The sequence below is a fragment of the Neofelis nebulosa genome, chromosome 7, assembly GCF_028018385.1.
Source record: "Neofelis nebulosa isolate mNeoNeb1 chromosome 7, mNeoNeb1.pri, whole genome shotgun sequence".
NCBI lineage: Eukaryota > Metazoa > Chordata > Mammalia > Carnivora > Felidae > Neofelis > Neofelis nebulosa.
This window is the reverse complement of record NC_080788.1, coordinates 71,981,476-71,994,854: the sequence shown is the minus strand read 5'-3', so window position 1 is coordinate 71,994,854 and position 13,379 is coordinate 71,981,476. Positions and strand designations below refer to the sequence as shown.

Below are 13,379 nucleotides of genomic sequence, written 5' to 3'. Positions count from 1 at the left end.
TAAGAGCATGAAAAATATAGAAACAAACCAAAAAACCCCCAAAACAATCCCACTTCTTAGAATAAGCAAATTTTAACTCTTTGAAGAATTGCATACTTCTTTTCTTTAAAAATTAAAATGGGATTTTTCAAAATAGGCTGTTTATAGCATGTTTTTAAGACTTAATATACTTTAGTATTTTTTCCATTTTAAAAATAAAGCTCTACTCCATATGATCCAGTAATTCCACTTCTGGGTATTTACCTTAAGACAATGGAAACATTAATTTGAAAAGGTATATGCATGCCTATATTTATTGCATCATTATTTATAACAGCCAATATATGAAGGCAACGTAAGTGTCCATCAGTAGATGAATGGATAAAAAAGATGTGGTTTATATGCACAGTGGAATATTACTCAGCCATAAAAAAATTAAAATCTTGCCATTTGAGACAACATGGATGAACCTAGAGGGTATTATGCTAAATGAAGTAAGTCATACAGAGTAAGACAAACACCATATGATTTCACTTGTATGTGGAATCTAAAACCAAAATGAACAACAAAAATATAGAAACAGACTCATAAATATAGACAACAAACTGATGGTTGCCAGTGTGGAGGGGGTTGGGGGTGTAGGGGAAATAAATAAAGAGAATTAAGAGGCACAAATTTCCAGTTATAAAATGACTTTTCACAGGGTGAAAAGTACAGCATAGGGAATGTAGTCAATAATATTGTAATAACATTGTATGGTGCCAGACAGTAACTATTTTTATGGTGATGAGCATTAAAAAAGTTTTTTTTAATGTTTATTTTTGAGAGAGAGAGAGAGAGACAGAGTGTGAGTGGGGGAGGGGCAGAGAGCGAGAGGGAGACACAGAATCTGAGGCAGGCTCTAGGCTCTGAGCTGTCAGCACAGAGCCTGATGGAGGGCTTGGACCCATGAACTGTGAGATTATGACCTGAGCCAAAGTCAGACACTTAACCAACTGAGACACCCAGGGGCCCCATATGGTGGTAAGCATTTTGTAATGTAGGTAACTGTCAAATCACTATGTTGTACACCTGAAACTAATATATACTCCAACTACAATTGAAATTTAAAAATACATATTATAGCTCTATATCATCAGTTCAATGGCTGCATTGTTTTCCATAGATTTAATCAACTCCCTTGTGATAGATTTAGATGATCAATGTTTTATATTATAATAAGCACTTTATCAATATTCTTAAACACATATCTTAAGATACTTGACCCATAAAGTGAACTTATAATGATTAAAAAATTAATAGACTAATCAATTTATTACATCCTAGTTTTTGATGATGAAGATTTCTAGATATCTTTTTGATATTTACTAAAGTCATCAAGTCAGAACTTATTTATGTATTTATGTATTTATTTATTTATTATTTAAGTTTATTTATTTTGAGGGAAAGCATGAGCTGGGGAGGGGCAGAGAGGGAGAAGGAGAAAATCCAAGCAGGCTCCGCACTGTTAGTGCACAGCCCAACGCAGGGTTCAAGCTCATGAACCATGAGATCATGACCTGAGCCAAGATCAAGAGTCAGACGCTCAACCTACTGAGCCACACAGACACCCCAAAACTATTTAAAAACAAAAATAATTTTTTCTTTGAGTGTAACAATGTTACATTAATTTCAGGTGTATAGTATAGTGATTCACCAACTTTATATGTTAAGCTATGCTCACCACAAGTGTAGCTATCATGTGTCACTGTACAATGCTGTTGCAATACCTTTGAGTATATTGCCTGTGCTGTAACTTTTATTCCCATGACTTATTCCTTAATTGGAATACTGTATCTTCCATTCCCCTTCACTTATTTGCCCTATCTTTCCACCTCCCTCCCCTCTAATAGCCATGAATTTGTTCTCTGCATTTATAGGTCTGATTCTGCTTTTTGTTTGTTTATTCATTCTGTTTTTTAGATTCTGCATAGAAGTGAAATCATATGATATTTGAGTTTCTCTGTCTTTACCTATAAGATAAATTTCTGCTTAATATTTCTATAGCATGTTATGGATGTCTCTACTAGAGCATGTGCATAATGACTAAATCATGTATTTATGTTTCCCTCTAGCTTGACAACTTTTATAATTAAGTAATGATGTTAATTTATCTTTATATTCTCAGTTGATTGAGTTTCTGGTGCATAGTAGGCATTTATTGAATGAATTAGTGGTTGGGTAAATTTTGGTCTTGCCAGTCCTATCACAAAAAAGCTCATCTACTGAATTTATGGGCTATCACTGAGCGTCCAATCTGAACATCATTGGACAGAGTCTTATGTGACTTGTAGCAAGGTCGTGTTTAAACCAGTGGCCCATTAATCCCTTCTTGCCTCATGTCTCTGTCATGTTTGAGTGTTCATTCTAAATATAAGCCTCCTTAGTTATTTACCCTTTTTTATATTTTCAAATCTATAATCACCATTCTGCTTAATACCTCTTATTTCATCTGTTTCTTTCTAAGAGTTTCCTGTCCCTTTTGTACATTTCTTGGTGAATGGCTCCACTCTTGGCATTTGCTAAAGCGAAAAACTTGAGAATCATTCCAGGCACTTTCTAATTCTGTCACTTCTCATAGGCTGTCAATCACCATATCCTGTTGATTTTCCCTACCAAATGTTTTTCAAATCTGTCTTGGGCGCATAGATCAATGTAAACGCTTTCTTTGTTTGGATGGTCCAGTCGTGGAGTGGAGCTGCTGTACATATAACCTAGAAAGAAAAAATGAGCCTCTCTGATGGACTAGGAATGTATTTTTAGGAGGAAAGCAGCTGCTTTGGTGAGGACGAGATCACCCACTCTGACAATAGCTATGTGGTGACATACCATAGCTGGATCAGGTTCACAACTGATTGGCTCAGTCCAGTAATACATAACTCAGTGGTCCTCTTATATAACTGTAGTTAGAGGAAAATAAATGATAACATCTGGATTGATTTGGGATCAAAAACCATATGACGTACTGTATGCTCTTAAGTGAGGCAGCACCTATTTTTCAGAGCTTTTGTGAAAATACTGTTGAACATGTATGCCTAGTACAGTTCCTGGAATATACTAGTATAATAATATTACCAACAACTATGATTACCAAGTAACTAGGATAATTTTTTTAACATAACCATTTAAAAACCCAAATGAAAACCAATATTAAATAAACCTAAAAAACTGGTTAAAAAGTCAGTAGGTTCCAGTGCATCACATAGCAGAGCTATGGGTAGCTCTCTTTGGTTGCTCAGGTTTTTTATTTTATTAACTTTCTTATATATTCTGGTACTTAAAGACATAGAGCTTTGTCTGATATAAAAGAAGAAGACATTGAAAGATAGTAGTGTTAACAATTCAAGATGTAGACAAATGGTTAAAGGAAGGGCATTATATTACCTGTGATGTGCATAAGACTAACTGGGAATAAGTTATATTTAATTGAGGGCATTGTAGAAAATGAGTTATTGAGTACAACGTTGAACAGTTTCTAAAACAAAATTATGTAATTTATCAAATTTCTGAATAATGAGGCATTCTTTTATGAATAATTAGGCAAGAAAATTTCAGGGATTGTTAAGCTGAGGGAGATCTGAGTAGCTGGGCACTGGAGTCAACAGTTCATGTAACATAACTTATTATTATGTTATGGGAGATATTGTGGATGAAATCACATATCCAGAGGCATGAAACCCACCCAAGTTTGCCAAAATGTATTAATTTTAAAATGGGATTTTACTGGAGCTAGAATTCCATTTATGGATGTCTTAGAAAAAGTGCAATGATGCCTAGACAGAAAAGTTACTTACCCTTCATGATAGGTCTAAGTGTGGAGAAAGCTGGGAGTGAACTCTGAGTTGATATCTTCTTATTGATTCCTCTCTTTCCTTTATGTGGAATCAAAATGGGGGAACCTGACCTTGAGAATCCTGGGATAGACAAAATTAACTTCTGACACTCCCTTTCTTCCCTTCCTGAAGTGCTCCAAAGAAACAGTTATAGCATTAGGGTACTTCTGTTGGGCAATAGGATAGCCAGTGGAAAGAAGTACAGCCCTACAATCTATCCTTGAGGTGTGGACCTCCATTGACATATCAATATTTTCATCAAGAGCTGTATGAGAGACCTCAATCACCCCCAAGCACCTGGATCTTTCATTTGTCTCACTCAGCAGAGGAAATTCAATAGATGAATTTTATATATTGGTTACTTTTGTTTTAGAATAGCTGAACAAAGTAAGATATAAACTTCATGAGGAGATTTTGAGAAGGGGTACAGATAAATAAATGCATAGGATGTATTATTGAGACTCTCAAGGGTACAACTAAAGTTTCATCATAGAGATTATTATGAAGTTTTCAGTCTCCCCTTGGGATGGTTTATGACTCCCACAAGACCCCTTGGTGTAGCATCCTTTCTTTATCTATAGTTTTCATACAGTTTGGGTTAAATTGGCTCCTAGAGTGAAGGTAGGAATAATGTCTAAAAGGCAATGGCGAGGTGTCTATATGTGGATTTCTAGAGAATTTCTTTTTGTTTTCAGAAGTCTTTTTCACTGTGAAATATAGAAAATGTTCACAACATACATTATTTATACTCTGGGAGAGTATTTTCTTTACATACTTGACATCTGCAAATTTTTGCTTCCAGTCCTTAGTTACTGATAGACTATTTTATTTTATTTATTTTATTTTAATTTTCATTTTAGAGAAAATGTGAGCAGGGGAGAGGGGCAGAGGGAGAGAGAGAGAGAGAGAGAGAGAGAGAGAGAGAGAGAGAGAGAGAGAGAATCCTAAGCAGTCTCCATGCTCAATATGGAGCTTGATTCTGGGGTTCAATCCCATGACTCTGGGATCATGACCTGAGCCCAAATCAAGTCAAAACACTCAACCGACCAAGCCATCCAGGTGTCCCAAGACTGTTTTCTATCTGTCTTATCTGTTCTTTGTTTCTTCTTTCTTGCCTTCTTTCATATTATTCGTGTATTTTTATGTCATTTTCCTCTATTACCTCTTTTTGATGGTTTTATAATATTTTTTATTGTGGTAAAATATATATAACATAAAAATAACCATTTTAACCATTTTAAAGTGTATGGTCTTGAGGCATTACACACATTCCCATTGTAATGCAACCACCACCAACATCCATCTCCAGAACTTTTTCATTATCCCAAACTGAAGCTCTATGCCCACTAAACAATAACTTCCCATTCCACTCTCCCACAGCTGCTGGCAATATGTTGGGGAAATTGGAGAATATCGTATGTGAAGTCCAAATCCAAGCAACAGCTGAACCATGGCTATAAACTTCCAGGGATGGCTGATATTTGATTTTCCTTTTGAAAGGTGTCAGGTTTAGTTCTGGTCCGTAATTTCTTTTTTTTTTTTTATTTTTTAAAAAATTTTTTTTTCAACGTTTTTTAATTTATTTTTGGGACAGAGAGAGACAGAGCATGAACGGGGGAGGGGCAGAGAGAGAAGGGAGAGACAGAATCGGAAACAGGCTCCAGGCTCCGAGCCATCAGCCCAGAGCCTGACGCGGGGCTCGAACTCATGGACCGCGAGATCGTGACCTGGCTGAAGTCGGACGCTCAACCGACTGCGCCATCCAGGCGCCCCATGTAATTTCTTGAGGATTAAGACCACTACGGGTTCCAGCTTCATGTGAGCCCTAGGTTCCCATCTCCATCTCTGCAGCCAGGCACTGCCATGAAGCATCATGATTTTATCTATGGGCAAGTGCATTCTGAATGTGACCAGTGCTTACCATTCAGACTTCCAAAAATTTTTTTGACTTAGGAGTTTCCTATTGACTCTTCATATTGTCAGTATTTTCAAGTTTTATTTTTTCAAGTTTTATTTTTTTATTTATTTTTGAGGGGCACCTGGCTGGCTCAGTCAATAGAGCATGTGATTCTTGATCTCATGGTCATGAGTTCAAGCCCACGTTGGGCATAGACATTACTTAAAAAAAAAATCAGTATTTTTCTTTATTCTTATCAGGATGGTAGATTGAAGTAACCATCTTTCTATTATGAAAATTTGTGTTTACTAAAATTTTTTAAATAATATTTCAATTTGGGCTTTAATTTACATTGCATTTTATAGCCATTTTGTTTTGGGGAGCTCATTAATCTCTGGGAGTAGTTAGTTATATAGTGGCTTATAGAAGATTTTCTAAGTACTTATATTCTTGCTCTAAAAAAATTAAAAATTATTTATTTATTTTAAAATTTGAGTATAGTTGACACTCAATGTTATATTGGTTTCAGGTACAACATAGTGGTTCAACAACTTTATTTAAAAAAATTTAATTCTAGTATAGTCAACATACAGTGTTATGTTGATGTTAGGTGTATAATGTGGTGATTTAACAATTCTATACATTACTCGGTGCTTGTCAATAATATGTTATGCTATGCTCACCAAAAGTGTAGCTACCACTTGTCACCATTCAATGCTATTACAATACCTTGACTATATTCCCTTTTCTGTGCCTTTTATTATTCTCATGAATTATTCATTCCGTAACTGGAAGCCTATATCTCCCATTCCCCTTCACAGATTTTGCCCACCCCTCTACCCCTCTCCCTTCTGTCAACCATCAGTTTGTTCTCTGTATTTATAGGTCTGATTCTGCTTTTTCTTCGTTTATTCATTTGTTTTGTTTTTTAGATCCCACACAGAAGTGAAATCATATCATACTTGCCTTTCTTTGTCTGACTTATTTCACATAGTATAATAATGGACCTTTAGGTCCATCCATTGTCACAAATGGCAATATCTCATTTTTTATGGGTGAGTAATATTCCATTGTATGTATATACCATGTCTTCTTGATCTATTCATTTATTGATGGATGCTTAGGTTGCTTCCATATCTTGGCTATTGTAAATAATGCTTCAATTAACATTAAGCATGCATGTTTCTTTTGAATTAGTATTTTTGTTTTTTGGAGTAAATACCCAGTACTGGAATTATTATATTATATAGTATTTCTATTATTAATTTTTTGAGGAAACTCCATACTGTTTTCCACAGTCTGTTTTTGTGCCAGTACCATACCGTTTCAATTACTATAGCTTTGTGGTATATTTCAAAATCTAGAATTGTGATACCTCCAGCTTTGTTATTCTTTATTAGGATTGCTTTGGCTATTTGGAGTCTTTTGTGGTTCCATACAAACTTTAAAATCATTTGTTCTAGTTCTGTGAAAAATGCTGTTGGTATTTCAATAGGGATTGAATCCATAGATTGCTTTGGGTTGTATGGAAATTTTAGCAGTATTACTTCTTCAAAAACATGAGCATGGAATATCTTTCACTTTGTTTGTCATCTTCAATATCTTTCATGAATGTTTTATAATGTTCAGAGTACAGGTCTTTCACCTCCTTAGTGATGTTTATTCCTAGGTATCTTATTCTTTTTGGTGCAGCTGTAATAATTGGGATTGTTTCCTTAATTTTTCTGTCTACACTTATTAATGTATAGAAACACAATTGATTTCTCAGAATTAATTTTGTGTCCTGAAAATTTACTGATTTAATTTATTCTAATAGTTTTTTTGTAGATTCTTTAGGGCTTTTTTTTTTTTTTTTTTTTTTTTTTAATTTTTTTCAACATTTTTAATTTATTTTTGGGACAGAGAGACAGAGCATGAACGGGGGAGGGGCAGAGAGAGAGGGAGACACAGAATCGGAAACAGGCTCCAGGCTCTGAGCCATCAGCCCAGAGCCTGACGCGGGGCTCGAACTCACGGACCGCGAGATCGTGACCTGGCTGAAGTCGGACGCTTAACCGACTGCGCCACCCAGGCGCCCCATCTTTAGGGCTTTCTAAAAATAGTATCATGTCATCTGCAAATAGTGACAGTTTATCTTCTTCTTTACCAGCAAAGATGCTTTTTATTAAAGCACTTTTATTTTGTAGGCTGAGGTGTACTTACAAAAAGACAATGCCCTATGATTAGCTATGCTTAAAACTTCTTTCACATGACACAGATCCATGCTTACACACCTGCTACTTATCACGATCTTTCTTAGCATTTGGTTCTTCCCCTCTCATTGCATGTGTACCATTTAATAAAAAAGAAAACCTTTGCAATATTTTTATGCCTCTGTATCACGAGACTGTGAGCCCTTTGAGGGAAGAAAATGTCTCTTATATACTTCTGGATCAAATTTATTTCCAGGCTCAGTGTCTTGGATTGTAGGTGCTCAACAACAAAAACAAGAATATATAGTTGAACAATGAAAAAGAGGATGTCTAAATATAAATGTTATAAGGTAGTTACAGTTTGTCACAGTATATTTGTAGAAACCCTAACAGGAAAAAGACATGTCTCTTATTTTCTCTGAAGTACCAAAAATTCTGAGTAAAAAAAATGTTAAGATGTTCTTTGGACACTACTTCAAATTTTCTATAAGTGAATAGGCTCCTAAGGAATCCTAGAATTGTTGGGGGGTGGTGGGTGGGAATGATTTTTTAGATCTAATTATCAGAAAGCTGCTCTAGGGGTACCTGGGCAGCTTAGTGGGTTAAGCCTCCGACTCTTGATTTCAGCTTGGGTCAAGGTTTGTGAGTTTGACCATGTGGAGTCTGATTGATATTCTCTTTCTCTCTCTCCCTGTCTCTACCCCCCACCCCGCCTCAAGTAAATAAATATAATAAACTTAAAAAGGAAATTAATCCAGGAAGTTATTCTTTGTCTAAAAACAATTGTATCATTATTTATTTTTAAATAAATAATACAGCCATACAACAAAGAATGTAAAGAGTTCAAAAGGGGGTATGAAGAAAACCGCTCCTTTGTCTTTTGTTCCTCAGATACCAAAGTCTTGTCATTTAAAGCAACCACTGTTATCAGTCTCTAGATCTCCTTCAGGAGATAGTCTATACATTTACATGAAAGGTAGTTACTTTCAGCTACTCACCTCGCTTTCTTCACTCAACAATATATCTTGGATGTCAACTATACTTCAATAATAATAATAATAAGCCCCAAAACACAACATATCTTGGAGATACTATATAACATTACATATAAGATTTAAGGTAGTATGACTGAACCATAGTTTATTTAATTAGTCTTCTATTAATGGGAATTGACATTTTTCTCAACATTTTGCAATATAATATAGTTATAGCAATAATGCAATGAATATTCTTATACTTTCATCATTTCCCACATATGTGAGAATATCTGTAGACTGAGTAACTCAGAAGTTGGGTTTATGGGTTACAGGGTGTATATATTCTAAATTTTGATCAAAGTTGTCTAATTGTCCTGTATAGAGTTTGTAAAATTTATACTTTACCAGCAAGTGTCAGAGAAGTTACCATCCTCAACCATACAATGGTTATCAAACTGCTTGGTCTTTGTCACTCTGATGGGTTAAAAATGAAATAGGCTTATTCTGCCTTTATCTTTTTTATGAATGAATTTGTGCTCTTACCATATGTTTAAGGATATTTTCTGTATGTTGTTTATATCCTTTTGCTTATTTTCCTACTGGGATATTGTTCTGTTCTCTTACTGTTCATAGACCTTTATGTACATCAAGGAAACATTGTTTGACAAATAATTGAGACATCCTAAATTATTGATGGGCAAATAATTGAAAAGTCTTCAAGATAGAAATATAGGATGAGTTGGTAACAAAAAAGCAACTTGGGTTAATGAAAAGGGTGGTCGATAGGAAATTTTTGTTTTTTACCATTAAAGTTATTATCCTTAGCATATCACTCCCGATTCCTAACCATCATTTTCTTCTTATGCGGATCAGGTTGTTGAATTGGTGAAGACATTTCAATATTAAGATTACCTTTCATTTAGGACCTAGGAGGGAGTTCAAGGGGAAGTAGTGCAAGTGACTAATACAATTCCTGAGTAAATACTTTTACTGATGTACAATTCCTGAGCACCTCCTATACAGAAAAAAAAAGCTTAAATCTGTTCTCTGTTGTTCTGCTTTTCTCTCTTATTTTACTGTAAGCAGAGATCTCCCTCCTTCACCTGCTTCTCTTTGGGAATCTGCAGCTACTTGCAATGAAAAGAAAAGCAGGTCTGTATCCCAGACTTGTGTTTATCCAGTCCCTGTATCCACTCATCTCTGATTTGCCTCTGAGTTTTTGCATGATTTTGTTACAAGATCATTTTTGGAAAGTGAAGGAAGTGAGACAGTGTAGAATTAGGGTGTAATAGAAGCAACAGAAAAGCGTTTCCGGTTATGGTCATGACTAGCATCTTGTATTAAAATAACCTTGCCACCAAAAGTAACCATACAATCTGGGCAGAATACCTAACACAATCATTTGAAGGTACTGAAGAGCAGTCAACACAGGCAAGAATTCAGGGGCTACAGTTCCAAGAAGGGAAAGACAAGGAAATGAGTTCCACATTCACCTTGGGTGCTTTCTCTTGAGTATGTTCGACAATTCACTGGATGGGGGTACTATGGGGAAATGGAGAGATGTGGGAAAGAATGAGGGGAAGGAAGAATAAAGTCTCAGCAGAAAGCAGTAGTTTCACTGAACTGAGAAGATAAAGGATTTGGTGTTTGTGGCTGCTAAAGAAACTGGAGTTTGAGAAACAAATCCTGGAGAGAGGAGGACCACAGAGAAGTGAGACTCAACATATGATGCAGTATCCCTTCAAGACATTTTTTTCTTTAATTTCTAAGCCATTAACATGCAAATCAGTTTTCAAGAAATCTAGCAGAAAGCAAAACTGGGAGTCTAAAGAGCTGAGCAGAAGTTTCAGGAGCATGGGGTTCAAGGAGTACAGAAATAGGAAACCAGGGCCCACTAAAGTGGAGGGGTCCAGGCTTGCAGATGAGACTCAGGCTCTGTTCATGGAGTAAGAGTCAATTCCGGGAATAAAGGCAAAACTGGCCTAGGCTATTTTTGTACTTAAATATAGTCCTTGAATGAGATCAAAGTGATCTGCCTCTACTTTCTCTACTGCTACAAGAAAACTTAACTTTTGTGGATTTACTGTACCCATTGTCTTCACAGTTTTTGAAGTATAATGTTCAGCATTCAATTAAAAAAACCTGCATGCTAAGAAACAGGATAAATGATTAAGAACCAAGTGAAGCAGTAAGCAACAGACACACGCTTACAAGCGCTTGAGGTTTTTGGTTAATAGTAGGATGAACAATTACTGGAATAAACTAGTTTTTTTTATGATAAACATCACTAATCATCAGGGAAATGTAAATCAAAACCATAATGATATATATCACCTCACACCTGTCAGAATGGCTAAAATAAACAACACAAGAAACAAGTATTGGCTGAGGAAATGGAGAAAAAAGAACCCTTGTGCACTGTTGGTGGGAATGTAAATTTGTGCAGCAACTGTGGAAAACAATATGGAGGTTCCCCAAAAAATTAAAAATAGAAGTACCATATGATCCAGTAATTCCACTACTGGATATTTAACCAGGGAAAACAAAAACACTAACTTGATATACACATCCCTGTTTATTGCACCATTATTTACAACAACTAAGACATGGGAGTAACCTAAGTGTAAATCAATAGATGAATGGATAAGGAAAATATTCACAATGGAATATTACACAACCACAAAAAGGATGAGATCTTGTCATTTGATTCAACATGGATGGACCTGGAGGTTTTTTTGCTAACTGAAATAAGTCAGAGAAAGACAAATACCATATAATTCCACTCAAAAATGGTATTTTAAAAATGAACAAGCAAACATAAAGCAGAATTAGACTTACAAATACAGAGAACAAACTGATGGTTGCAGGGGTGGAGGGGGGATGGGGGTTGGGAAAGATGGGTGAAGAAGAGAGAAAGATACAGACTTCCAGTAATGGAATGAGTAAATCACAGGAATAAAAAGCAGAGCATAAGGAATACAATCAATGATATAGTAACAGTGATTTAATGAGACAGATGGTAGCTATACTTATGAACATAGCATAGTGTATAAGCTTGTCAATCTGCTAAGTTATATGCCTGAAATTAATGTAATATTGTGTCAAATATACTCAAAATTTTTTTAAAAACTATTTTTTTTACCTGAAAATAAGTTAAATACAATTTTTGTAAATGTTTGTAAGTAAGTTAAATATAATATTGGGCTGTAATTTCCCAAGAGCCTTTTTGATGAACACTTTTTATATTTCCAGAAATTTCTGCAGGGCATTTTTCATATCTTTGTTCCTAAGACTGTATATCACCGGATTAAGGAGTGGGGTCACAACAGAATAAAACAGAGTCACAATCTTCTGTGTTCCAGCTTCATGCTCAGATGTTGGGCTCCCATACATGACCATCACTGAGCCATAGAACAGTGAAACCACGGCCAGATGAGACCCACAGGTGGAGAAAGCCTTTCTTTTCCCAGCTGCTGAAGGGACTTTGAACACTGCTCTTAGGACCAGAGCATAGGATCCCATGATGAAGAGAAAGGGAATAACGAGGGGCAGAGGACTTAAAGTGGAGAAGATAATCTCTACCACAGGAGCTTTTTTGCAGGTGAGTGTTAGAAGAGGACCTGGATCACAGAGGAAGTGGTCAATAATCCTGGATCCACAGAAGGACATTTGTGAGATGATGATGATGGGAATCAAGAACCAGAGGAAACCAAATACCCAGCAGCTTACCACAAGATTGGTGCAGAGACGTCCAGTCATAATGGTTGGATAGTGTAGAGGTTGGCAGATGGCAAGGTACCGATCAAATGCCATAATAGCCAAGAAGAAGCATTCTGTAGAACCCAAGGAGAAGAAAAAGTAGAACTGGAGAAAGCACCCAGAGAAGGAGATGACCTTGGTGTCAGAGAGGAAGTTGGCTAACATGTTGGGGACAGTGGAGGTGACATACCAGATCTCTAGGAAGGAGAAGTTGGCGAGCAAGATGTACATGGGGGTGTGGAGTCTCTGATCCCAGCGCACAGCACAGATGATGGACCCGTTGCTCATGAGGGTCAGGAGGTAGACAACAGAGAAGAGCACAAAGAGGAGGATCTGCCCCTCCCTGGAGCAAGGGAAGCCCAGGAGGATGAAGCCAGTGATGGTGCTGGAGGTGTTGGGGGTGTTGGAGATATTCATGTATCTGGGAGCTGTAAAAAAAAAACAAACTCATCAAATTATTGAATGACTGTAAAGACACATGAGGCCCCAGATTATATTTAAACAATTTTGGGAAAGAAAATAAAGACATGTATGTTAATAGTTACCTTTTCTCTTTGAAATTGAAATAATTGACCTGGGTTGCTTTTTATTCTCATTCACATTTTCACTGTGGAATCAAGAAAACTTTGGTTAGAATTGATAAGGTCGTGAAGGAGAGTGTTATAGAGGTGTTTTAAGGTTATATTAGACCTTATGCTTAATA

The 13,379-nt window shown here is 36.1% G+C and overlaps 1 protein-coding gene across 1 annotated transcript; it reads right to left on the bottom strand.

Moving 5' to 3' along the window:
- Nucleotides 1-12,157: 12,157 nt before the first annotated feature.
- LOC131518204 (olfactory receptor 11G2-like) lies at nucleotides 12,158-13,108 on the bottom strand. The gene has a single exon (XM_058740797.1). The coding sequence runs from the start codon at nucleotides 13,091-13,093 to the stop codon at nucleotides 12,158-12,160; it is 936 nt and encodes a 311-aa protein (XP_058596780.1). The 5' UTR covers nucleotides 13,094-13,108.
- Nucleotides 13,109-13,379: the final 271 nt, after the last annotated feature.